This window comes from Cricetulus griseus, chromosome 2 (assembly GCF_003668045.3).
Source record: "Cricetulus griseus strain 17A/GY chromosome 2, alternate assembly CriGri-PICRH-1.0, whole genome shotgun sequence".
NCBI classification, from domain to species: domain Eukaryota; kingdom Metazoa; phylum Chordata; class Mammalia; order Rodentia; family Cricetidae; genus Cricetulus; species Cricetulus griseus.
Genome location: NC_048595.1, coordinates 17,236,600 through 17,263,772, shown reverse-complemented (window position 1 = coordinate 17,263,772; position 27,173 = coordinate 17,236,600). Strand labels below are relative to the sequence as shown.

Genomic DNA, 27,173 nt, shown 5'->3' with positions numbered 1-27,173 from the left:
CCCAATACCTCTCAAAGCCCATTTAAACAAGGACCACTGCACCACAGCCCCTCCACAGGGCATGCAAGCACAATGCTGGGTTCTGAGCTGCAGGTTAACACTGGAGTCCAGGACGAAGGCTGCCACCAGCAATCTCATCGAGGCTCTGAGGTCCAGGGTTTGAATGTGGCTGGATGCCTTTCACAAACACAACAGTAACAAGTATTTCTGAGAAAAATTTTTATTGGCCTTTTGAATAAAATTTATTTGCCAGGAAGGATGATCCCATCATACTGAAAGAGAAGAGATTGTATTTTTCAGAACAGGAGGCAACAGCAAGAACTACAACAATTCTGACTCCAGCTACCTACACTCAGACCTGGGCCTTCCTCTCAACCACCAACCCTGGGAGTCATTTAACAAATTGGCCAAATAGCCTATTTTTAAACGAGCTACCCACCAAATAGCACTTATTTCATAGCTCCCAATCCCAGTAAGTCACCAACACCACCAGCTCACTTGAGATAATTCAGCTTTACCTTCTGCTGGAACCAGCGCATGGCCTCCTCTTTGCTGATTCTGTGTTTGGCCCCAATGCAGCCTGTCCTGCGCTTCTTGTCTGCGATGCTGAAACCTGGCCTACCCAGCACCTGTGCCAGGAATAACCAACAGTCATCTAGCAAGCTTAGGATCAACGGTAGACAGACAAGACTCACACACTGGAGACTCATCTTCAAGTCACCTAGAAACTTAACAGACTCTGACATCTCCAAGCTGGCAGAACTGTCATTAGCTTCCCAGACAACACCACAGCACACAGATGCTCTGCAGACTGGAATCACCACCACCCATTTCCAAGCATATTGAGGATCCGCACGGCTCCCCAATAACCTTCTAACTCCAGTCTCTGAAGGGTTCTGATTCCCTTGCTCTTTTTGGCCTCCACAGGCACCAGGCACACACATGGTGCAGAAACACACAAAAGGCAAAAGCATCCATAGACATAAAAATAAGACTTGGCGTGTGTGGGTCACAACAACACACCCAGCTGAGTGTGCCAGTAGATTATTATTTTTATTATTCAGTTTCGAGACAGGGTTTCTCTGTGGCTTTGGAGGCTGTCCTGCAACTAGCTCGTTGACCAGGCTGGTCTCGAACTCACAGAGATCCGCCTGCCTCTGCCTCCCCAGAGCTGGGACTAAGGCGTGCACCACCACTGCCCAGCTTAACACATAGGGAGATTGAGGCAGGGAGTTCAAGACCTGCTTGGGCTACAAACCAAGGGCCCTACCTCAAAACAAAAACCTACATCACGTGCAATGTGGAAAATTTTAAGTTCTAAAAAGCACAAAGAAAACACATATTCACTCCCCTTTGCTCAAAGCACTTCCCAAAGCTCTGCTGCCCTAGCCTCTGATTCCTACCCCAGATGTCTAGGGGGTCTCAATCTTAGGTGTTAAGGTTTCTCACTTTTACTCTTAGGAAAGAAAAACATGGCGGTCATTTCCACATGAAAACCCCACCTGAGCACATGTGTGTACCACCCCCATCTGCTTCTGTGTCCACAGCAAGGGAAACAGTGGAGACAGGGCTGCCTCAGTGCAGCCAGGCGCAGCATAGCACCACAGCCCAGACAGCTTTGCAATGGCAGGGACCAGTCTATTTTGTGTATGCTGAACTTCTACATCTGCCACAAACAAGCCCCTTCCTCCCGAGGGGACACATGAGCAGACAAGACACAAGGCTTCAACCCAGCACACCAACACCCCAACAGCAAGACAGCACAGCACGTGTGATGGACAGAGAGGAGCAGCGGGCGCCCGTCCTCGTGGGAAAGGATAAAGAGCCATACCACATAGAAGTCCAGGCCATAGATCCCAATGCTCGGGTCATACTTGATGCCCAGATCAATGTGTTCCTGAATCCCAAAGCCAAAGTTTCCGGTGTCTGAGAAGTTATTTTTCCGTAATTCATACTCCCGCACCTGAGGGGGAAAAAAACAGCAATCATGTTACTTGCCATGTTCAAGTGCCACACCAATAGATGCTCAAATGAACACCCAGTAGGGCCAGAGCAAAACCAGTCTGTGCAACCTGGCCTTGCCAGATCTGTCCACACAGGGGTCAGCCTCACCTTCAGACCTTTCTCCAGAATTTCTTCTGCCTTGGCTCCACGGACAGTGCAGTGGACGGCAATCTTTTCATTTCTCCTGATGCCAAAGGACCTGACGGTGTATCTGGCTGCAGGGAGAGGACGGACTCAGGTAATGTCATACTTGCACTGCTCACTTCTCCCCCAAACAGTAGCTTTCTGATCCGAGCACCCACTCACATTCTAAGTGGTTGGTGTTCCAATGTGTCAATCAACTCCATCTCTAACACAGATAACACATCTTTCAATTTCTAATTTACCCAGCCATATTTCAGGACTAAGAACCTGCAACATTAAAGCCTCCTGAGTTCATGGCCATAAGAAGTCAGAGGCACAAGAAAAGAACGGTTCAGAGAATTTCAAATGCAGCCCAGGCTAGCCCTTAACTAGCAGCAATCCTTCGTCAGTCTGTGTAATGGGATTACAGTGTAGGCTACGCACCCAACTGACCATGGTACTCAAGAAAACATGGCTTAAATGTGAAGGAACCTGGATTTAATATCCAGTATGGGGCATGGCAAGGGACAACCGTAGGGTATCCTGAAGAACACACTTGATAAAAGCTGCTGTTTTTCCAAAAGCTTACTGTACTCTATCATCACAGTACAAATGTTCTGAGGTTAGCTTGCTCAAGCTCACTGGAGGTACCAGTAAGACACGGTATATAAAGCCACATCACAGACCAACCATAACCCACTTGCAACAGGATCCGTGCTTCCCTTAGGCTCAACATCTAATGCCACAGAACGAGGGGGTCACGATTCTTTTTATGTAAATAAGAAAGCGGAGGTAAAGCCTAACTGAGGCACAGTTAGGTCACACCAGTTTTTTGATTAGGTGAACCAAGGCCCTCTGCCCACCCCTCCCAGGCAGCCTGCCATCACGCACCTTTGGAAAACACCGGTGTCTGGCCCGTGAGCTGCTCCAACACCTTGGCCGCCCTGGTCAGCCTATCTCCGCTCTCCCCAACACAGATATTGAGGCAGAGCTTGCGGATGCGAAGTTCCCGCATGGGGTTCTCCTTTTCACCTTGATCTTGCTGCAAGACAGGGAGGGACACAGCAGTCAACACCCTCACGGCCCGCCAAAGCCGAGAGAGGCCAGTGTCATCACCACTGGCACATCTTACTGATTTCCCTCGTCCCCAATCCTACGATCGCCCTCATAAAAAAGGTCTCAACCTATTTGGTTAGGAAGCAGGAAGGGAGGTCAGTTCGGGAGTAAGTGTGGCTCCACGCGCGGGGCGGAGTAAGCCTGGGCCTAAGGGCGTCGATGTGAAGGGAACAGAGACTACGGCTTACATAATGCCGATCAGACAAGAGAAAATACACCGTAGCCCCCCAAAACGAAAAACCCACAGGACACACGCGCCTGTGCCACATCCGCTCCCCCTTCCGAAGCTGTCTGCGGCCTTGGGCGTGGGAACCCGCAGAAGCTGCCCAGCACCAACCAGCTTCAAGTCCCCGGGACTGAGAGCCGACACGGAGCTCGGCACGTTCCGCTCCCGCTCACTGCAGCCCCAGACCCTGCCGTCTGGGTCCCCGGGGCCGCTGACCTGAACGCCTTCCTAGAACGGGAGGCGATGTGACAGGCGAGCCGAGCCCTGCGCCCCCGGCCCGCACAGCCCTGCCGGTCCCAGGGCCGCCAGCATCGCGGGCTCCGTCCTCCCCCGGCAGCAAAGCCCTCGTGGGCTCCGCCGGCCTCGGATGGCGATGGATGAAAAGGAGGCAGAGCCAGCTCTCGCTTACTCACCGACATGATGGGCAAACAGGAAGAGAAGGCAGAACTTCCGGCCCGGTGGCCTTATGGGGCAGGAGGCGGGCTTTTTATCTGGGCTCACAAACGAGATGACAGTGAGAGGAGGGACTGGCGCAGCACCCCCTAGTGGACTGTACTGGGAACTGCAGTCATCTCTGGAGGAAGACCAGGTCTTGGGTATATCCTTGAATCCTTAACTCCATGAACAGTCTCAGGACCTGGTGGTTCTTGAGTGATGACACTGCCCAAGGTTCATTAAACCAGTTGTGCAATGGGCTAGAGAGAAGGCTCAACAGTTAAGAACATTGCAGTTCTTGAAAAGGGCCTTGGTTTGGTTCCCAGCATGTACACGGGCATCTCAAAACTGTCTGCAACTCCAGTTCCAGGACGACAGACGCCTCTTCTGGCATCTACAGGCACCAAGTACTCAAGTGGTGCATATACATACCTGCAGGCAAAACACCCATATACATTAAAATAAACAAAAATTAAAAAATAAATAAATTACCGGGCGGTGGTGGTGCACACCTTTAATTCGAGCATTCGGGAGGCAGAGGCAGAAGGATCTCTGTGAGTTCGAGGCCAGCCTGGTCTTCAAAGAGAGTTCCAGGACAGTCTCCAAAACCTACAGAGAAACCCTGTCTCGAAAGAAAAAAAAGTACAGATTATAATCAATTTATAATGTAATATGTTAACATAGAAGTTATTCAAATCAGAGTAATGGCTTAAGAGTCCTGAGCTGAGCTGGGCAGTGGTGACGCCTTTAATTCCAGCACCCAGGAGGCAGAGGCAGGCGGATTTATGTGAGTTCAAGGCTAGCATAGTTTACGAAGCTACACAGAGAAACCCTATCTTGAAAAAAAAAAAGAGTCCAGAGCTGATAGTCAGTGATGGCACACACCTTTAATCCCAGCAGTTGGGAAGCAGAGGTAGGCAGATAGATCTCTGTGAATTCAAGGCCAGCTTACTCTACAGAGCAAGTTCCAGAACAGTCACAACTACACACAGAGACCCTGTCTCAAAAAATAAAACAACAAAACAAAACAAGAGTCCCCAGCTGGAGAGATGGCTCAGAATACTTGTTCTTCATACGGAGGACCTGGGTTTGATTCCCAGCAACCATCTGGAGGTTCACAGCATCTGTATCTACAGTTCCAGGGCACCTGATGACCTCTTCCCCTTGTGTAAAATAGGTGCTTCTGTGTCATAGGTTACTGTGACAAGTTAGTGAGTTGGGTAAGTGTTTATCTTTTTTTTTTTTTGGTTTTTCGAGACAGGTTTCTCTGTGGCTTTGGAGGCTGTCCTGGAACTAGCTCTTGTAGACCAGGCTGGTCTCGAACTCACAGAGATCCACCTGCCTCTGCCTCTCCTGAGTGCTGGGATTATAGGCGTGCGCCACCACTGCCCGGCAAATGGTTATCTTTATGATTAATACAAACCTACTCTCTCAGAGAGGCAGGGGGGAGGACATCTTGTAAGATGGCTTGCAGAAGCATCTGAGACAGGAACATCAGTTTCAGACTGTAGGACTCCGGCCCCCCCACCATCAGTGAGGGGGTCACATGGACTCTCAGTAGCTGAATGGAAGGATAAGGACCACTAGGATCCACAGCCCAGGCTTAGCTGGCTTGGAGTCAGCCAGTTCCTCTAGCAGGAATACATGGGCAAAGAACACACGTATCTTGAAAAAGCCAAACGTCTCCTTCTCCTGCCACAATCCCCCTTACCTACCTACACAAGGGAGACAGAAGCCCCCAGCCTTTTCATGTTCTGTGCAGGTGGTGAAGAGGGCTTTTCTGGGAAGCTGGGGGATGGCAGACAGCAAAGAGAACAGGCTTTCCTCTTAACCTCTGCCACTGAGTGCCGATGGCCAGATCAGAATAGGCCTGTCAGTTAGACAAGATGACTCAGCAGGTAAAGTCCTCACCATGCAAGCCTGATGACCTGAGTTCAATCCCCAGAACCCATGTAAAGGTGGGAGGAGAGCACCAACCTCACAAAATTGTCTTGTAATCGTCACATACCTGCCAGGGCACAGGCAACCTATACATATATATAGTTAATTATAATTAATTAATAATTGTTTCAAGAATTTCATACTGATATATATCATCTCCACTCCTGCCTCTTCTCCACAGCTCATCCCACCTGCCTCTACTTCCTTTCAAACTTGTGGCCTCCTCTTCAGTTATTACTGGTGTGTGTGTGTGTGTGTGTTGTGTGCACGTGCACGCGTGCAGCACACTAAGTCCATTTAGTGTTGCTCAGATATACATGTGCTTAGGTCTGATCACTTGGGATTGGATAACTCACCAATGAGATTGCACTGGAGAAAACTGGTCTCCTGCTAAGTCTGAAGACCTCAGTTTGAGCCCCAAAGCTCACATGGTGGGAGGAGAGAACTGACTCCTACAGCTATCTTCTGGCTCCCAGAAGCATGCTATCACACCTATATATGCCGCATTAATTTAAACTTAAAAATGTAATTGAGGGGCTGGGCGGTGGTGGCGCACGCCTTTAGTCCCAGCACTCAGGAGGCAGAGGCAGGCGGATCTCTGTGAGTTCGAGACCAGCCTGGTCTACAAGAGCTAGTTCCAGGACAGCTTCCAAAGCCACAGAGAAACCTGTCTTAAAAAAAAAAAAAAAGTGATCTCAGCATTTGGGATCCCCTGTCTTTAATCTCAGCACCAGAGAGGTGGAGACAGGCATGGTATGGCTGGGCAGACAGAGGAGACAGGAGCTCAGGGGCAGTCTGAGGTTTGGTGGGGACAGATGTAGTCTGGAGATGTAGTATGAGGGCAGGATCGCCCTTTCAGTCTGAGCATTGGTAGAGGCAAGAACTTTATAGTGGCTGGCTGCTTTGCTTCTCTAATCTTCAGCATTAACCCCAATATCTGACTCTGGGTTTTTATTATTAAGACCAACTAGAATTCATGCTACAGAAGAAGATTGCTCATGGACCACTGGGTGGCTAAGAACCAAGTCAGAAGATTATAACTCCAGCTCTCCATGAAGGTGGAGTGGAGACTGGCTCTTCAATTGGACTTGAAAACTCACTTGTTTCTCTGCTACTTCACAGATCCACACCAGCCTAGGAGGTCAGCATCATCTCCATGTTAAAGACGGATAAATGTGGTCTCTGATATCTCAGTGACTTCTTTGGAGTTGGGCCTGAACCCTGACGTTGAGTACAATGGCCACAAGCCATTGTATTATTTTAGCCTCTAGAACTTAATAAATCCTAATAACTGTTCAGGACATGAGAACAGGCCCTCCCCTGCTTTTTTTTTTTTTAAGATTTTATTTATTTATTATGTATACAACATTCTGCTTCCATGTATATCTGCACACCAGAAGAGGGCACCAGATCTCATAACGGATGGTTGTGAGCCACCTGTGGCTGCTGGAAATTGAACTCAGGACCTTTGGAAGAGCAGTCAGTGCTCTTAACCTCTGAGCTCTTAACCTCTCTAGCTCCCCCCGCCCCTGCTTTTTTTCAGACTGGGTTTCAGGCATCCCAGAGTGGCCTTGAACTTTCTAGGTAACCAAGGATGACCTCCTGCCTCTACTTCCTGAGTGCCAGGACTTCAGGAATGCACGGCCATGATTCATGCAGTGTGGTAGACCAAACCCAGGGCCTTGTTCATGCAAGGTAAGCACTCTACTAACCGAGATACGTCCCTCTCCAAAAACCCGCTTAGTAGCTGGGAGTAGTGGTGCCCATCTTTAATCCTAGCAATCAGGAGGCAGAGATAGAATGTTGTGGGTCTTGAACTCAGAACCTCTGGAAGAGAAGCCAGTGCTCTTAACCTTTTAGCCATTTCTCCAGTCCCTGCTGGGATTTGAACCCAGGATCTCCTGCCTGCTTTTCCAGAGGTCCTGAGTTCAGTTCCCACAACAGTATGGTGTTTCTGTGATTTAGTTAGCCTTGCAGGGGTGGAAGGCTCTGCAGGCTTTGTGGTTGTCAGGGAAACATCTAGGTAATGTAAGAATGAAACTCAGTTCAGTTTCACTTAGAAACTGTCACTGTTTCGAACTTCAAGAGTCTGATACCAGTTGGTTTATTTTAGCCATATTTAAGCACAGCACAATTTCGTGAAAAGGTGTACTGCTAATTAATTCACTCCCAAGTGCCCAACATTTTTTGTTTCTTTTTGTTTTTCGAGACAGGGTTTCCCTGTGTAGCTTTGGAGCCTGTCCTAGAACTAGCTCTTTGTAGATCAGGCTGGTCTCCAACTCACAGAGATCCACCTGCCTCTGCCTCCCAAGTATTGGGATTAAAGGCGTGTGCCACTAATGCCCAGCAGTGCACAACAAACTTAAGACATGCTTACATTAAAATTCTTACGGAAGTACATCTGGCTTCTCTCATTAAGATGGGTACTGTTGACTCAGAAAGTGCCCAAGATTCAGGATCTAGGGAAAATGACTGAGGTAAACAAAAGGTGGATGGTTGTCAGGATTGGCTTGGCCCTAAGATAACAGAGAAGTCACCTAGGCTGTTGTAAAGCACACGTAGCATCACTCATAAGGATGGGTTTTCTGGCAATGCTCAAGATTTATGTGGAAAGGATCTGGGATAAGTAAATATAAATTCTGGGGAATAAGACAGAGCCTGGCTCAGCAGAGAGCAAAGGATCACCAGGTTGCAAATGGCATCCATTCCGATTCTAGGAGGAAGACAGGTAAACATCTCACCCTTTGAGGCATTCCTACATGTTTAGCTTTCTTGGTTTCCCCAGTGCTTGTCTGTGTGCACAAGGACTGTTTGCCCTCTACAAGGCTGGTCTAAGTCCTAGGACAACCAGAGCTGCATAGACCCTATCTCAGAAAAAAATGAAACAAAACACTGAATGATAACACTCAAGCTATGGGGCAGCAGTCAGCAAAGCTGCCACTTTTTGTTGCAATGTCATCTTAGAGCTTCTCTCCAGTGCCTGCTATAAAGTAACTCCTGTCACCCTTTGCTACAGTCTATGGGAGGCTATTGGCTTAGAGTGAGCTCATTTGGCCCTGGATCAAATCAAACTCTACAATGAACATTTCCCGTAGTTAAGTGGGTTGGAAAAGCCTGGTGTAGTGACTCATGCCTTTAATCCCAGCACTAGGGAGGAAAAGGCAGGTGGATCTCTGTGAGTTCGAGGCCAGCCTGGTCTCCAGCTCGAGTGCCAGGACAGGCTCCAAAGCTACACAGAGAAACCCTGTCTTGAAAAACAAAACAAAACAAGACAAGCCTGGTCAACAATAGCAAGACTGTCTCAAAAATAAATACAGAAAGGGTGGGCTGGAGATATGGTTCAGTGGTTATGAGTGCTTACTACTCTTTCAGAGGACACGGGCTCAGTTCCCAGTACTCACATGGTAGCTCACAACTGTCTCTGGGGGACCCAATGTTTTGGGCATGCAAGTAGTACATAGACATCTATGCGCCACCAATGACGGGCCCTACTGACACTTCTTTAGGGTCTTCTCACCTTCAATCCCACTAGCCCTCTCTCTCCGTGAGGCTGTGGGCGCCACTCAGCACCAAGGACAGTGCTCAGCTCACCGTTCAGATTCTCCAGCGGTGACTGAACAAGCTCGCTGTTGGTTGCTGTTCTAGATCCTCCCTGGTGCCACTGGACACAGTGCATCAGAAAACTCAAAAAATAATTGTTTCGGTGGGAATTTATTCCAATTAAGTGAGCCAGGATACATTCGAAGGTTTATCAACCAAGAAGATTAGAAGTTTTTAGTAAAATTAAAAATAAGCAGTCATTGCGTTTTGTTAAAACACAAGCTTGAGCCAGGCAGTAGCTGGGTGATGGTGGTGCACGCCTTTAATCCCAGCACTCAGGAGGCAGAGGCAGGTGGATTTCTGAGTTCCAGGCCAGCCTGGTCTACAGAATGAGTTCAAACACAGCCAGGGTTACACAGAGAAACACTATCTGGAAAAATCAATAATAACAATAATAAAGCCAGAAGAACCAGTGTTGGGACACGTCAATTGTAGAACTTTCATGCCTAGCTCTGTCTCACGGTGAATTGCTAGCTAAAGAATGAATTACTATCCTGAAGCCCCAACCTGTTCATCTCTGTGGTCCCAGCAGACAGTGCTGGGCTGTGGAGGCAACAGGACTTGGGCGAAGGATAGGTGGAAGGTGAGCTGGGATGGTCTGTCTCCGTTCCTGAAGGAAGGCTTACCTGCAGGCTTCAGAGTCACAGCCCCTGCCTGGAGTCTAAGGGTGTTCTCTGTAACATTCCACACAGTCAGTTCCTAAGGACTAGTTTGTGTGCCTATAAACAAGACTGGTTTGGGGAAAGTTGGCCATTGGGAAAAAGCAGGCCTGATTAAATTAGAGTTCTGGGTTTGTCCTGTCCTTCGACAGGTCCCTTACTCTAAGGAACCTTGTCTTAGTTAAGTGTCTATTGAAACAGTGAAAACACCATGACCAAAAGCAGCACGGGGAAGAAAGGGCCTATTTCACTTTACAATTCTCAGGTCACACTCCATCACTGAGGGCTGTCAGGGCAAGAACGCAAGTCAGGAACCTGGAGGCAGAACCCATAGAGGAATACTGCTTGCTGGCTGCTGGCCTCCCCACCTTTCCTTTCTTTTTTCTTTTAATTTATTTACTTGTATTTTACGGACATCGCTGTTTTTCTGCATGTGTGTCTGTGTGAAGGTGTCAGATCCTGTAGTACGAATAATAAAAACCCAGAGACAGATATTGGGGTTCAAGCTGACAATCTGAAAGGCAAAGCAGCCAAGCCAACAGAGAGCTCTTACCCCTACCAAGGCTAGAGAGATCCTGTCCTCAGCATGGCTAGAGACTAAAATACCAGAATACAATACCCTGTTCCTGTCTTATATACCTCTCTAGTGCTGGGATTAAAGCTGTGAGCTCTGTTTCTCTTTTAGACTGATTCACTCTCATGTAGCCCTAGGTGGCCTTGAACTCAGAGAGATCCATCTGCCTCTGTCTCCTGAGAACTGGGATTAAAGGTGTGTGCGCCACCACTGCCCAGTTTCTATGGCTAACTAGCTTGGCTGGCTTTGCATTCTGATGCCCAGGCAAGCTTTATTAGATCATAAACACTATATCACCACAAGATCCTTTGGAGCTGGAGTTACAGACAGTTGTGAGCTGCCATGCTGGGAATTGAACCCCAGTCCTCTGGAAGAGCATCCAGTGCTCTTAACTACTAAGCCTTCTCTCCAGCCCGCTCAGTCTTTCTTTCTTTCTTTTTTTTCTTTTTTTTTTTTTTTTTTTTTTTTTTTTTGGTTTTGGTTTTATCAAGACAGGATTTCCCTGTGGAGCTTTGGAGCCTATCCTGGAACTAGCTCTTGTAGACTAGCTGGCCTCAAACTCACAGAGATTCCCCCTGCCTCTGCCTCCCGAGTGCTGGGATTAAAGGCGCCCTCAGCCTTTCTTACAGAACCTAGGATCACTTCAGCCCCAACCACATCAACCAAGAAAATGTTCACAAGGCTGCCCATAGACCAGTCTCTTAGGGGCATTTTCTCAATAGAATTTGCCTTTTCTTTCTTTCTTTCTTTCTTTTTTTTTTTTTTTTTTTGGTTTTTCAAGACAGGGTTTCTCTGTGTAGCTTTGGAGCCTATCCTGGCACTCACTCTGGAGACCAGGCTGGCCTCGAACTCACAGAGATCCGCCTGCCTCTGCCTCCCGAGTGCTGGGATTAAAGGTGTGTGCCACCAATGCCCGGCAGAATTTACCTTTTCTAAAATGACTCTAGATTGTGTCAAGTTGATATAAAACTAGCCAGCACAGCTACTTTTCTGTCAGTATAGTGGAGGTCCAGGGCCCCTGTTCCCCTTTTTTAAACCTGATGATGCTGGCAATACATTCTTTAAGATATCTATGACAAAATGGTATGTGATAGGTAGGGTTTTAGTGGGGGGAGGGTGATAGGGGAAGATGGGAGGGAGAAGGAACCGGAATTGACATGTAAAACAATCTTGTTTCTAATTCAAATAAAAAAATGGAAAAAAAGATATCTATGACAAGGTAGAAACACACGAGGGCGCTCTCATCACAAAAGAGAAAAATGTTCTCACGAGCAGGAAAATTGGTAGGTGGGAATGTCTTGGGAGGGGCTGTTATAACAATATTCTTTTTTTTTTTTTTTTTTTTTTGGTTTTTTGAGACAGGGTTTCTCTGTGGCTTTGGAGGCTGTCCTGGAACTAGCTCTTGTAGACCAGGCTGGTCTCGAACTCACATAGATTCGCCTGCCTCTTGAGTGCTGGGATTATAGGCGTGAGCCACCACCGCCCGGTGCTATAACAATATTCTTTACTATTTTTCTTTTTTGACCAGGTATCATCTAGCCCAGGCTAGCTTACTTGCTAGGTAGCCCAGGGTGATCTTGAACTCCACTTCCTGAATGCTGAGATGACAGGCAGGCATGGGTGCACACACACACACACACACACACACACACACTCTATAGCTCACAAAAGTCCCAGGTTCGTGCATAATTTCATAAAAATTATGTCTTTTGACTGAAGAATCAGACTCACTCTCTGCTATTCAAGTTGGCGTCCAAGCTGGTATTGGGAAATTGCAAACTGTTACTTGCTGTCACACCTGGCTCATCTGCCTAAGTGAGTTTAACTTTTCTCTCACTCTGCAATGTGCCCTTATTCTAGGTTTCTCCAGGTCACCTGTGTTAACCATACCTACACTAATAGCTCTTCAGAGCCACAGGGGCTGGCATGTTGAAACTCTGGTGTCCTGTCGTGACGCCAGAGTTTCTGTGCATTGGGAGATTTAAGAAATAAATCACAGCCCGGCAGTGGTGGCCCACACCTTTAATCCCAGAACTCAGGAGGCAGAGGCAGGTGGATCTCTATGAGTTCAAGGCCAGTCTGGTCTACAGAGAGAGAGTTCCAGGATAACCAAGACTACACAGAGAAACCCTGTCTCAACCTCCCACCCTCACCCCAAGGAAAAGAAAGAAACAAAACATTTTTCTGTACTCATGTCTGGAGCCACATGGAAGAAAGGATATTGATAGCATCCCCGTGGTCCATAACCTGGCCTTCTAAGGAGCTGGGTTTGTCACAGTTCAGTTGTCCTTTGGGGAAATGTTAGGAGAGTTGCAGGAGTCAGGCTTTCATCCATGTTTTTGCCACATACCTAGTCTTCAAAAAAGACCATGTTCAAGGCTGAGCAAGATGGAGTGGAGATGGGACATGGGCTCCTCTCTGGTTGGTTGCCTCCTCCCATCCTCCATCCCAGTGTTCTTGGCTTCTGAGGAACACTAGGGCTAGGCGCTACACCTCAATTAAAAATAAGAAATATGGGGGTGGGGGGAGGGAGAGGGAGAGGGAAAGTATATGTGAAAATATTAACAATTTAATAAAATTAAAATTAAGAAAAAAAAAAAAAATAAGAAATAAAAAGTCTGGCCAGGCCGGGCGTTGGTGGTGCACGCCTTTAATCCCAGCACTCAGGAGGCAGAGGCAGGCCGATCTCTGTGAGTTCGAGGCCAGCCTGGTCTCCAGAGCAAGTGCCAGGATAGGCTCCAAAGCTACACAGAGAAACCCTGTCTCAAAAAACCAAAAAGAAAAAAAAAAAAAAGAAATAAAAAGCCACCCACCTAGTTAGCAAAATTGAAGGACATTCATAAGCAATGCTGTAACAAAGACTTGCAGTCTCAATAAACACACAGAAAACGAAAACAAAACAAAACCTATAGCCTCACTAGTTCCAAGGGGAACAGAAAAACAATACATTTTCACTCATTAGATTGGAAATTTTTCAAAAGATTGGTAACATGGAAATCTGGTATTTCAATTGGGTGTGGTAGTGCATGCCATGACTGTAATACCAGCACTTTGGGAGGTGAGGGCAGGAGGATCAGGAGTCTAGGTTTGGTCTGGGTTACCTGATAGCCATCGCAACAAAACCAAACAAACAAACAAAAAGGTGCTGGGGAGATGGCTTAGCCAGTAAAGTACTTACTTTGCAAGCATGGTGTCTGCCTATAATTTCAGGGCTGGGGAGATGGATATCTGGGGCTCGTTGAATAGCTAAATTGGTGAACACCAGATTCAATGACCTGTCTCATAAAAATAAGAGGGGACTTTTCTTCTTTTTCTTTCTTTTTTCTTTTTAAAGATTTTATTTTATTTATTATGTATACAACATTCTGCTTCCATGTATATCTGCACACCAGAAGAGGGCACTAGACCTCATAGCGGATGGTTGTGAGCCACCATGTGGTTGCTGGGAATTGAACTCAGGACCTCTGGAAGAGCAGTCGGTGCCCTTAACCTCTGAGCCATCTCTCCAGCCCCTTTTCATCTTTTTCATGTAATTTTTATTTATTCATTCATTTAATTTTTATGTGGGTTGGTATTTGGCCTGTGTGTATGCCTGTGTAATGGATTTAGATCCACTGGAACTGGAGTTACAGACAGTTGTGAGCCGCCATGTGGGTGCTGGGAATTGAACCCAGGTCTCTTTGGAAGAGCAGCCATTGCTCTTACCCACTTAGTCATCCCTCCAACACAAAAAGGGCTTTCTTTCTTTCTTTCTTTCTTTCTTTCTTTCTTTCTTTCTTTTTTTTCCTTCCTTCCTTCCTCTTTCTTTCTTTCTTTTTTTTTTTTTTGTTTTTTTTGTTTTTCGAGACAGGGTTTCTCTGTGTAGCTTTGGAGCCTATCCTGGCACTCGCTCTGGAGACCAGGCTGGCCTCGAACTCACAGAGATCCACCTGCCTCTACCTCCTGAGTGCTGGGAGTAAAGGCATGCGCCACCAACGCCCAGCTTCTTTCGTTTTTTTCTTTGGCTTTGGAGACTGTCCTGGAACTCACTATGTAGACCAGGCTGGGCACGAAGCACCAAGCCCGGCAAACCGGCTTTGATTAAACTGCTGGAAAGATGGAGTCATTTAGACCAAGTGTGTTCACCCAGAGCAGCCCATGGTCTGCCTGCCTGCCTTCCTTCTGAAGGGACCAGCTCCCCATTTCAACAGCCATAAGAGCGGAACACATGCTTGCCATGACCTTGCCTTGGTCACTAAGAGGTCAGATGCATGCCTCGTGGCAAAGAACCAATCAGAAGTTATCTGCTATACTTTACAGCTCTGGGTGTGCTTTATGAACAAGTACACAGCAATGACTCGCAGAGCATAGCAACCACCCTGGGAGGGCCTATGGGCCATAACAACCAGTTGACCAATCAACACAGGGCAAACCCTCCAAGCCTGGAGGCACACCAATCCTGAGCCTGTGTGTACCCCTAGACACTCCCTTTACCCTGCCCTATAAGATCTCTATGCAGATGCTTTGAGCTGTCTTTCTAGCCACCCACCATGGCAAGTGGATGAAAGACCCGAGCTAACATGGGGTTAGCTCGTTAAACAACTATAATAAAGCCTCGTGTAGTTTGCATCAAGCTTTCGACTCCGCCTGGTGATTGGGGTGACCTTGGTCCTGGGCTGAGATCCTGGAGGCCTGAGCTTCCAGGGGTCTTACACTTCCTTCCTTCTTTTTTTCCTCCCCCCCCCCGCCTCCCTCCCTCCCTCCCTTCCTTCCTTCTTCTGGTTATTCAAGACAGAGTTTCTCTGTGTTGCCCTGGCTGTCTTAGAATTCACTTTGTAGACTAGGCTGACCTCAAACTCAGAGACCCAAGGGCCCCCACCTCCGGAGTGCTGGGATTAACGGCCTGCATTTACAACCATTTCTAACTCCAGTTCCTGGAGGCTTCTTTGCCCTCTTTTGGCCTCCTCGGGCACTAGCCTGTCAGGCTCTTTCCAGATTGTCCTGGAACTCAATATCCTCCTGCCTCAGCCTTACAAGTGCTGGGATTGCAGGCATTTGCTTGGTTACCAGTAGCTGCATTTCCACACCAAAGACAACAGGTACAGGATGTGTTCAGCCTAACAGAGACTTCTGTCAAGCCACTTAGGGAAATGAGTCTGGAGGTTTGAGCCCGCAAGAGAAGCAAGGAGACCCACCCTGAATTGGCTGGGAGTCCTGGGACAAGTCTTGCATCCCTGGATCTCATTCCTTCTGTGAAGCATGGGGGGTATAGACCGGGTGATCCATGAGTGAGCATCCTTGAGGCTCTGGCCTTCAGGGGTCAACCCTATGAGCACCTCACTTACTTTTCAGTTACCTCTCCCCAGTCTCTTCCAGATCTCAAGCTTCCCAGATATCCCTTGCTGTCCCATACCTGCACAAAGAAACTTGCAGGGCGTCCCCTAGTGGCTTACCACAGGTGTATGCCATGTCTGACTGGACCTACCCCATCTGCAACACCCACATCTCTCTCATTAGAGCTTGGATTGGGGATTCAGGGTTGGTCAGTAAATCAACACAGGTAGCTGGGACAGGAAGTAGGAGAAGGGACCATTGGTGACTCTATCCAACCAAAACACAGTGGAGAGCTGGTCTGCAAGGGGGAGTGAAGAGGGAAGGTGTGAAGGACAGAGAGAGACAGCAAGAAGACCACCCCCAGCTCTTGTGTGTCACATGGCGTGAGTGTGGAGGTCAGAGGACAACTTGTGGGACTCAATTCTCTCCCTCCACCACATAGGTCCAGGGGATGGAACTCCGGCCATCAGGCTTGGTGGGAAGTATCTTTCCTGACTCAACCATCTTGCTAGTCCCTTATTATCATTATTTTCTATGGATTATCTTCTACTGAGGTTTTGAAACTTCCTTTTTAGGCTTATTTGTGTGATGTATGTATGTTTCTGGGCACATGTGCACTGCACACACACGCAGAGGTCAGAAGACAGCTGGGGGAGTGGCTTTTCTCTTTCTACCATGTAGGTCTTGGGGATGGAAATTAAGAGTCAGGTTTGGTGGAAAGTACCTTTCCCTGCTGAGCTGTCCATCCAGACCCTCCATTGATTTTCTTATTAATTATTTCTTGATATCGTTTCTTACTTGTCACTAATGGTTCCCAACTCACACACTTACTCATTATTTTTTGTTGTTGTTGTTGTTGTTGCTACAGATGGAATTTAGGTCCTTACACATGATGAGCAAGTGAGTTACCACCCAGCCACACCCCAAACTACTCACAGTGGTTAAAGCAAATTGTTTGGGTTTTGTTTTCAGTTGGGAAAAAGGCGAAAGCTAAGCAAACACACACACACACACACAGACACACACATACCACACACACACACACACACACACACACAGACACACACACACACATACCACACACACACACAGAGAGACACACTCACACACAGACACACACATACCACATACACACACACACACACACACACACACAGAGACACACACATAGACCACACACACGCACACACATACATATAACACACACACACACACACACACACACACACACACCACACACACACACACACACCACACCACACACACACACACACACACGAATGAATACATGAGAGGGACCACTGGCCTGCCAACATAATAACAAGCCCCTGTACCAGCAAACAAATTGCCTGGGATGTAAACCAGCCCAGAGAGGGATTGGCTCCAAGCTGCACAGGTGGGCGATCCAGGAAACCTGAGTCTTCCTCTGCGTCTCTGGGTCATCTTTGAGACGTCTCTAGGTCTCCGTGTTGAAAGATGAAGCTAGACAACTGTTCCTGACTACAGGTCCCCGGGAGATGCTAACAGAAACCATTGGAAGGAACAAGACTACCAGGGGAGGCCATATCTAGAAGGCATATATTCCCTCAAGCGGCCACTAGATGGCGCCAGCGAAGCGCCGACGCGTGGGTCTAACCAGATCCTCAACAAGATCTCTGACGTTTGCTGCAGAAGGGAAATTTGAGAGCCCTGGTTGAAAACCCTGGACTGTAACTCTCTCTCTCTGCTTCTACTCTTTAACGCTCATGAGTCTGAGTAACCTGCGTGACCCCTCTGAGCTTCAGTTTCCCTGTCTGGAAAGTCAGACTGGCCTCTTGCTAGGATGGAGATACTCCAGAATGCACAGGCAAACCTCCTACAGCAAGAGTCAGCTGAGTGGAGACTCCCAACAGCCTAACTGTGAGGCCAACCTTCCAGCCAAGTGTCTGGTGTCTCTCTCACTCTCCAACTGGAATATTCTTCCTTCTGGGATTCATAGCCTCTAGAAAAATTGAGACTTTATGTTTCCTCATCCCCAGTTGTGTGTGCGTGTTTTAAAGATTTATTATTTTAAATTATGTGTATGTGTGGGGAAGAGAGAATGTGTACATGAGTGCTAGCATCCCTCAGAAGCCAGAAGAGGATGTGGGATCCCCTGGAACTGGAGTTCAGGTGGCTGTGAGACACCGGATGTGGGTGCTGAGAATAGAACTGGGGTCCTCTCCATAGTAAAAAACACTCTTTACCCACTGAGCCTTCTCTCCAGCCTCCCCAGGTATATATTTAAAACCGTAACAAGGCAGAATTTATAGAACACATTTGTTCAGTTTAAGCATGCAATTGCATGATTTTCAGTAAGTTTACCAAGCTGGGCCCAAGGCTTGGTTTACAAAATCCTGTATTTCAGGCTGCCTGTAGTAGCTCACCTGTAATCCCAGCACTGTGGAGATGGAGGCAGGAGGATCAGGAGTTCAAGGTCGGCCTAGGCTACACAGGGAGTTTGAGGCTAGTCACAGATTTATCCAACTGCTCCTAGGATGTTACTGTTTGGCCACTCTCATCAGCTCCTCCTCGACTCCATTACTAACTGGTCTTTACCGTCCTCCTTCCTCCCTCTCCCTTCCTTCTGGCCTCTCCCTAGTATAGTCCACCTTTTCCTCTTTGTTCTCATCACTTGGGTCAGAACCTGAGTGAGTGAATGAATGAAAACTAACATCATCCTATTACTCAAGTTGGATACATCATTCATTCATGGCACCCCACCTGCCAGCCACCTATAAAATCTAGCTGGGGACTGCCTAACACCCTGCTGCTCTGGTTTCATCCTGCCTTTAGCCTTGGCTGTGACCTTGCCCACCCCTCCACACCCCACCCCTTCCCCCCTCCATTCCTGCCCTACAACACACACACATCATGGTCTCTGGGTTTTTTTTCCCCTTTGTCTCCTCTCAGAAAATCACCTCACCCTGTCTTAAGAGCAAGCTCCCCACTCCAGCTCTCCGGACAGCTGAGACCAGAGACTCTCAGGATTCAGTCCCCTCCAGTCCTCTTCTTAACTTAGCCAGCCTCTAGTACCCAACCGAAGGAGAAGCTGGCACTATCTGATCACCAGTTTGCTGGCCTGTAAAGAGAGGGTGCCAGCAGCACCGAGCGTAGGTTTAAAAGTTTGAGCATTAAATGAGCCTGTGAAGGCACAAGCCTCTGACAAGGCAGGGCTCAAGCTTTGCATCCGGTTCTATGACATGCTACCCAAGATGGGTAGGCTGTCATTCCGTTTCTCTCCACCAGAGGAACTGTGACCTAAGACCCAGGGCCTATGGGGAGGGACTGCTAAGTCAGTTTTCTTCTAACTACATGCCTTCTCTTCTTAACCCTTTTCCTGCCTCCATATCAATGCCGGGTGTAGGGGGGGTGGGGGGGGGCTGTTTGATGGGTATCGACCTCCCGTTGAATGTTTCCTGATAGCAGAGGCTGAGAGTGTCCTGTTCTTGTGTACCATGTGGCCAGGTGGTGCCAAGCCTGGCTATTTCCTTATGTCTCTCTCAATCTTCTCTCTCTTGTCAGGTCCCCAAGGGAGAGGCCGTGATCCAGGTCTGTGTTCAAAGGCTGAATTCTATTCCATTTGGCCTGGAACTTCATCAGAGCCACGACTCTGCATAGATGAGTGCTTACATTTGCTTTCCCAATCTTCTCAAGGTTGATTTTTTTTAATTTATATATTTTTAGATTTATTTATCTATTATGTATACAGTGTTCTGCCTACAGGCCAGAAGGGAACACTAGATCTCATTATAGATGGTTGTGAGCCACCATGTGGTTGCTGAGAATAGAACTCAGGACCTCTGGAAGAGCAGCCAGGGCTCTTAACCTCTGAGCCATCTCTCCAGCCTCAAGGTTGATGTTTTATATCTTGCTGTGGATATTCTGATGTGCTGTGATAAAAAATAATTAACAATGGTCAGGCAGTGGTGGTGCACACCTTTAATCCCAGCACTTGGGAGGCAGAGGCAGGCGGATCTCAGTGAGTTCAAGGCCAGCCTGGTCTACAGAGGGAGTTCCAGGACAGCTAGGGCTGCTACACAGACAAACCCTGTTTGGGGGGGGGGGATTAACAGTGGTACAGCCAGGTATCTTTACAGTCCCAGCACTCAGGTGTTGGAGGTAGGGGGATCAAGAGTTCAGGGTCTTTCTTGACTTCACAGAGTCTACATGAGTACAGCAGTAAGAGAGGCTAGAGAGCTGGCTTGGTGCTTAAGCACACAGGCTGTACTTCCAGTGAACTTGGACTCCGTTCCCTTCACCCACATAGCAGCTCACAGATATCTGTAACTCCAGTTCCAGGAGATCTAATGTCCTCTTCTGTCCTTTATGGGCACCAGGCACACATGTGGTGAATAAACATACACACAGGCAAAACACACATACACATAAATAATAGAATAAATAAGTCTTAAAAAATTAAAAGAGCTGGCGGTGAAGGTGCACTCCTTTAATCTCAGCACTTGGGAGGCAGAAGCAGGTGGATCTCTGACCAGGCCACTCTGGTCTACAAAATGAGTTCCAGGACAGCCAGGGCTACACAGAGAAACCTTTGTCTTGGAAAAAAACAAAAAAAATCACGAGCCAAATCTGTTTGGTTCTGTTTAAACCCTCCGGGCACTCTGTTCTCAACGGGGGTGGGGGATGGGGATGGAGGGGTGGGGAGCAGAATCCCTCACATCTTCCCATAGTCTACGAGGTCCTTCGTGAGCTGTGAGACTCACCCTCACACTGGGTGCTTTTCCTTCTCTGCCTCACTGGTCTTGCCATTCTTTGAACTCCCAAGTACAACTGAACTTCGGGGCCTTTGCACTTGTGTGTCCTTAAACCACTCTTGCCCAGTAATCAACCCATAGGGATCACTTCTTTTTTTAATTAATTAATTAATTAATTCTGTCTGTCTGTCTGTCTGTGTTTCTCCTGGTGCTAGGAATCGAACCCAAGGTCTCACATGCACGCTACATCTAAGCTATACCCGGGTCTCCTGGGCTCATTCTGCTTACCAGCAATGTTTCCCCTGGCCACAGGACAAGAAATAGCCCCCTCCTCTCCCACCTCTGTCCCCCAGCCCCTCTCCTGCTGTGTGGTCCTCACTTTCCCATCACCACTGAGTAACATTCTGTGCGTTTTGTCACCCGTGTGTTTACCCAACCCCCATTCAACCGAAGACCTCCAGTGGAATGTCAGCACCATAAGGACAGAGCTGAGTTTTATCTTGTTCCCTCTTATCCAGAACACTTCCTGGTCATAGCAGAACACTTCCTGGTCATAGCAAGTGCTGGGTAAATGAACAACCAGGAAGCTGCTTGCTGACACCTGCTGGGTTGTCCTAGAAAGGATTTGTTGGTTTTTTGTTGTTGTTTTTTGAGACTGGGTTTCTCTGTGCAGCTCTGGCTGTCCTGGAACTCCCTCAGTAGAACTCACAGAGCTCTGCCTGTCTCTGCCTCCTGAATGCTGGGATTAAAGCTAGGTACCACCACTGCCTGGCTTAGCTCATGATTTTTAAATATCACACTGGTTGTTGCTACATGGAGAATAAACATGGAGAGGTTGGGTCATAATAGCAGGCAAAAATGCTCAGTGGAGGAGGTGGGGGTTAGATGACACCACCTTTGGAAGGAGAGCCTGTGGTGCCTGGGATGGGTCAGGTGTGACGTTTGTGGGAGGACACCTGAGGAGTGTCTTTATTTCCTTCCCTGCTACTTCAGGGGGAAAAAAAATCCCCTGGGTGGGTGGGGCTTATTTCAGTTCACAGTTCAAGGGTTCAGTCCTTCATGGCAGGAAGCCAAGGCAGCAGAAATGTGAAGCAGTTGTCCCCATCCACAGAAGGCCAAGGAATGAACCCTTACACACAATGCTTGGTCTCCTTTTTATACAGTCCAGCATTCCACCCAGAGACCCGTGCTGCCCGCAGTGGGCGGGTCTTTCCACCTATTGTGTAACAGAAACTTTTTAAACAGGAAGATAAACAACCCAAAACAGCTTCAGGAAGTCCCTGAAATTGACCAGATACTCTAGGCCCCTCCCTGCCAGAGTAAGCAATAGAGGGAGAGGAGCTGTAAAGACTTTCGGAGTAGAAAAGCTGCCGAAAAGAATCAGAAACCAGCCAGCTGCCTGGAAGGGGTTTAGACCAGCGGAGTCCCCTGCAAAGGACACTATCCAACCTGTGGAACTGCCTGCAGGCTGTGCGCTGTGCTCCAGGTTCCCAGCTTTGTGAGCTGTCACCATGCTGGGGAGGACCTTGGTAATGCAGCTGTCTTTGAGTCATTTCTGCTCCTGTAAGTAACCCCTCATCCATATTCCTGTAAGTGACCCCAATAAAACTCACTGGTTTACCAAGCTGGACTTTGTGTCTATACTTAGTCTGTAGTGGGTTTCCTATCTGGGGTGAGTAGATGTGTGTTTCATCTCCCAGGAAAAGTTTCGTCACACAATACTTGATTACCCCCCTAATCAAGATGGTCCCTATTGGGATGCCCAGGAGCCCATATCCTAGGTGGGCAGGCACTTACATCTCATCGAGGTGACACCTGACACTAAGTAGGGAAGGAAAGATGGAGGTGATTTTGCTGAGAAGGCAGAAGGAGGCAGGTGAAGGGGTAAATGGACAAAATTCCCTAGAGGGCGTAGCAAGTGTCAGTTCTTGTTGAACAGGGCAGTGGAGATGCCTGAGGTAAAATCTGAACTGAGACACAGACCCCTGGTCATCTAAAGATAAAACTATTCAGAGCCTCAGGAGTGGAAAAAAACTTGGAACTTGATCGTGGCATGGTCTCAGTCCACACTGCTGGGAGTAAAGAAACTTTGGCTGGAGAATATGGCAGGTTACTACAACCCCTAACTCCCACCCCTACCCCCAACTGCCTTCCCTATCCCCTAACTCCCACCCCCACCCCTACCCCTGCTAGAGCTTGTGACTCCAGTGTAGACTGCATGAGGGGTCTTTCTAAATTCCTTTGAATAGCTGACTCTTAGGTAGCCTCCTGTAGTGGGAGCTCTCACTGCAGAGGGTGTGGCCACCATCTCCTGACTCCAGGCCAGTGTTGTTTTTGTTTGTTTTTTCTGTACCAAGACACTCTGCCTTTCATCACTTGTCAGAAAGTAAGATGGCAGGGAGAGAGTAACCCAGGCCCAAAGGAGGAAAAACAGGCCTAGAGAATTCTAGAGTCAGACTGGGCAGACTCTCAGGGTACCCTTTATTTAATGGACAGAGATGAGAGTTGTGGTCTCCTCGAGTGAGCCTCTGCCTTCTGTATCAGCATCATCTTTGTCACCTTACTCTGTACCTGGCAGAGCATCTGGTTCAGTCACCCCCAGATGCCAAGCAGTGCTCCCCCCCCTTGATTCTCTCATCAGCTGTAAGGGGGCTGCTTTCATTATTTTATTGTATTTATTTTCTGGTATTTTGACACAGGCTCTCCACGCTGGCCTTGGATTCATGGCAATCCTCCTGACTCAGCCTCTCAAGTGTTAAGATTACAGTCGAGAGCCATCATGCTCTTTGTTTTTTAGTTGAAGAGGTGACCTTGTTATATAGCTCAAAAAACCTGGCCTCAAACTTGTGATCCCCCTGCCTCAGCCTTCAGAATGCTGGAATGACAGGTGTGTACCACCACAGCTTCAGTTACTTTTTGTTTGCAGGTAGGAAGACATCCTGGGAGCAGGTGAGATGGACCTGCCGGGCCTGCTTCTCCCTCCCTTTCCTTCCCATCTGCGGTTACATTCTTGACTGGAAGGCGCTCATTGCCTCGCTAACCCTCGGCTACAAGGCAGAAGGGGGCTCCCCTTAAAACCCAAAAGCAGTAAGTTTATGACCAATAAAGGGAAGTTTGGCTTTGCAGAGAGTGGGCACTGGCTAAAAATACTAGTGGCTTCTTGAAGCACCAAGATGAATTCGTAGATAGTTGACCTCTGCATGCAGCTGGACAGAAACCAGATCACGATGCCCCACTGTCTAAAGCCTCCCACTGCACCCTGGTTAGAATCCAGACCTTGACTCTGACTCTGGGTCTCCTCTCCTCTCCTCTCCTCATTGCCCAATTGGCCCTGGCCATGCAGATCTCTGCAGTTCCTTGGAATGCCAAAGGATTCCTGCCTCAGGGCCTGTGTGCCTGGTTTTCTGTCTCTGCCAGGATGCTGTCTGCCCTGGAGGTGGCCTCATCCTCCCTGCCTCAGCTAAAAGGTTCCCTCTGCCAGGAGCTTCCCTGTGTGATGGACCACCCAGCTGTGTCAGCACCTGGTCATTCTGTCTCGTGGCCTTCGGCTCTTCTTCTCAGCCCTCATCACAAGCCACAGGGTTTCATGTATCTGTCTGCTTTGTATTTCTGTTTGTGGCCTTCAGCTCTTCTTCTCAGCCCTCATCACAAGCCACAGGGTTTCATGTATCTGTCTGTTTTGTGTTTGTGTTCTTCCATGGGATGGGAAGCTCCGAGAGCAAGGAGCCTGTCTGTCTGTCCTCTGCTGCTGGCACAGTGCTCAGTGCTGGCTAGTTATCCAGCACCTGCTGTGTGATGACTGCTGGGTAAGGCTCCCTGATGTCACTCAGCCCCCACCCCTCACCCCTATTCTCCAACGACAAACTGTGAGGGGCTCCTGCCACCTGGCTTTACAGATAAGGAAGTGGAGGCATAGATGAGATAGGGATTGACCCAAGGACACAGCCAGTGAGGGCCGACAGGAAACTGAGATCTAGGGACAAGGGCTGGGTCTCCTTTCCCAGCAGTTAACTCTGTCAGTCTGGAAGATTGACTGAAGCAGGGCAGTGGTGGCTCACACCTTTAATCCCAGCACTCAGGAGGCAGAGTCAGAGGGATCTCTGTGAGTTCGAGGCCAGCCTGGTCTACAGAGCGAGTTCTAGGACAGGCTCCAAAGTTACACAGAGAAACCTTTTCTCTAAAAACAGAAACAAAACCCAAAGAAACCCAAACAAACAATAAAAACAACTGAAAGGCAAGAGGCTGGAGAGGTGGCTCAACAGCTAAAGCATGGACTGCTCTTAGAGAGGACCCAAATTCGGTTGCCGCACCCACGTTGGGGGGCTCCCAGCTGTAGGTATCTGAGGCCTTCTTCTGCCTTAGACACCTGTGCACACATGCCCCTACCCACTCCCACAGGCAAGCACACAGCGTTAAAAATAAAACAAATCTATTTGTAAAAGCAAAAGTGAAACAAACTAACAAAAATCAAGACCAAAAAAAAAAAAAAAACCAAAAAACAAAAACACAACTTTCACTGAAAATGTCTCAAATCCAAAAGAATAAAAAGAAATCTCTCAATCTCTCTCTCTCTCTCACATACACATATGCACACAGACAGACAGACAGACACACACAGAGAGAGGGAGAGAGAGAGAGAGAGAGAGAGAGAGAGAGAGCAAAGAATGCAAATGTAGTATATTGTTTAGATAAAGGCTTATAAGCAAAGGATACATAGAAAACTGGATAGATAGGACTGAAGAGGCATACCCAAATGGTTGATGAGATTTTAGTTCCCCAGGCAGGAATTTCTGATTTGCTAAGTTTATTTTTACAAATAAGATTCCACACTATGTGGTTTTTGTTGTTTTGTTTGGTTTTGTTTTGTTTTTTGGGTTTTTGTTTGTTTGTTTGTTTGGTTATTCAAGACAGGGTTTCTCTGTGTAGCTTTGGAGCCTATCCTGGCACTCACTCTGGAGACCAGGCTGGCCTGGAACTCACAGAGATCCGCCTGCCTCTGCCTCCCTAGTGCTGGGATTAAATGGGTGCGCCACCAACGCCCCGGCTTGTGTTTTGTTTTTTAAATCCACCAAATATTACACAGTAGAATTTTTACAAAATCTGTTTTGCTGCCTGGGCTGTTACAGTAATTCAATGGGAGCGCAGACAGAAATACCCATACGTTCATTTATTCATCAAACCCTTGCCACAGGCCAAGCATCCTCCCAAGTATCAAACAAGATACAAACCCAAGGGGAACCTGATCCAGGAAAGAGGAGGAGGTGACCCAACAGCTTAGAGCACTGGTTCAGGAGCCAGAAAGATCTAGGTTCAAGTCCTGTCTCTGCTACTTACTAACTACGTGACTTCAGGCAACCTCCCATTTCCCGTTTCCTTTGCATCAAGACTAAGGGTGCGGTGAGACTCTGAGATGGCTGGCACACCTTGACGTTCAGCTTTGCTGCGAGGTAGATTGGAGTTCTGCCCTGGCAGCGTTGAGTGGCAGGAGCTTGGGTACCATGCTGACAACTCTGAGGTTGGCATCTGGGTCAGGGAAGAAAGGGTCTCACAAAGATCCCTGTGACTAGGATGAGGGGGCAACAGGAGCCACCGGGGCCACCTGAGAAGCCTGTTAAAGTATCCTGGAAAAGGGGGTGGAGATTTGTTTTTTTATGGCTTTTAAAATTTCTCTCCCCCCCTTTTTTTTCCGTGACAGTGTTTCTCTGTGTAACAGTCCTAGCTGTTCTGGAACTAGCTGTGTAGGCCAGGCTGGCCTCAAACTCACAGAGATCCGCTTGCCTCTGCCTCCCGAGTGCTGGGATCAAGGGTGTGAGCCACCACTACCCATCCTAACTTTTCAGTGTGTGTGTGTGTGTGTGTGTGTGTGTGTGTGTGTGTGTGTGTGTGTGTGTTCAGGTACCATGGCTTATATGCTTATGTGTGGAAGCCAAAGGACAACTTACAGGAGTTGGTTCTTTCCTTCCACCACATGGGTCCTGGGGATTGAAGGCAGGCTGTCGAGTTTGGTGGTGAGAGCCTTTACCTACTGAGACATCTCACTAGTGTAAGCCCTAGGTTTCATCCTGGCACCACTGTATATGAGCTTGATGGTATCCACCTGTAATCTCAGCACTTGGGAGGTGGGGAGGCAGGAGAATCAGGAGTTAAAGGTCACCCTCATGTACATAGTAAATTTGAGGGTAGCCTGGGCTATGTTAGCCAAAACTCAACTAAACTAATAAAGATCTGAGCAAAGCTAGGTGTGATGATGCATAGCTGTAATCTCAGCACACAGCTGGCAGAAGGGTCACAGCAAGTTTGAAACCAGCCTGGTCTACATCTCAAGTTCTAGACCACCAAGGACTACATAGCAAGACCCTATCTCAAAACAAACAACAAAAGAAATCCAAGAGAAATAATTAATCCAGGTGAGAGATTAAGCAGTCTGCCCTGGGGTAGATAGATGGGAG

General features: G+C 48.0%; 1 protein-coding gene across 1 annotated transcript; it reads right to left on the bottom strand.

Annotated features, from left to right (window-relative positions):
• Positions 1–202: 202 nt before the first annotated feature.
• Positions 203–4,009, bottom strand: Rpl11 (ribosomal protein L11). The gene is made up of 6 exons (XM_027399724.2): positions 3,883–4,009; positions 3,019–3,169; positions 2,113–2,219; positions 1,832–1,963; positions 519–629; positions 203–272 (listed from the first exon to the last, which is right to left on the bottom strand). Exons 1-6 carry the CDS (start codon positions 3,886–3,888, stop codon positions 243–245), a joined length of 537 nt encoding a protein of 178 aa, XP_027255525.1. The 5' UTR covers positions 3,889–4,009; the 3' UTR covers positions 203–242.
• Positions 4,010–27,173: the final 23,164 nt, after the last annotated feature.

Excerpts from the sequence above, each read along its gene's own strand:
- Rpl11 (XM_027399724.2), bottom strand. Across the intron at positions 2,220-3,018 it reads GACACCGGTGTTTTCCAAAG|CCAGATACACCGTCAGGTCC; the intron begins GTGCGTGATGGC and ends CTCTCCCTGCAG. Across the intron at positions 273-518 it reads TGCGCTGGTTCCAGCAGAAG|TATGATGGGATCATCCTTCC; the intron begins GTAAAGCTGAAT and ends CTTCTCTTTCAG.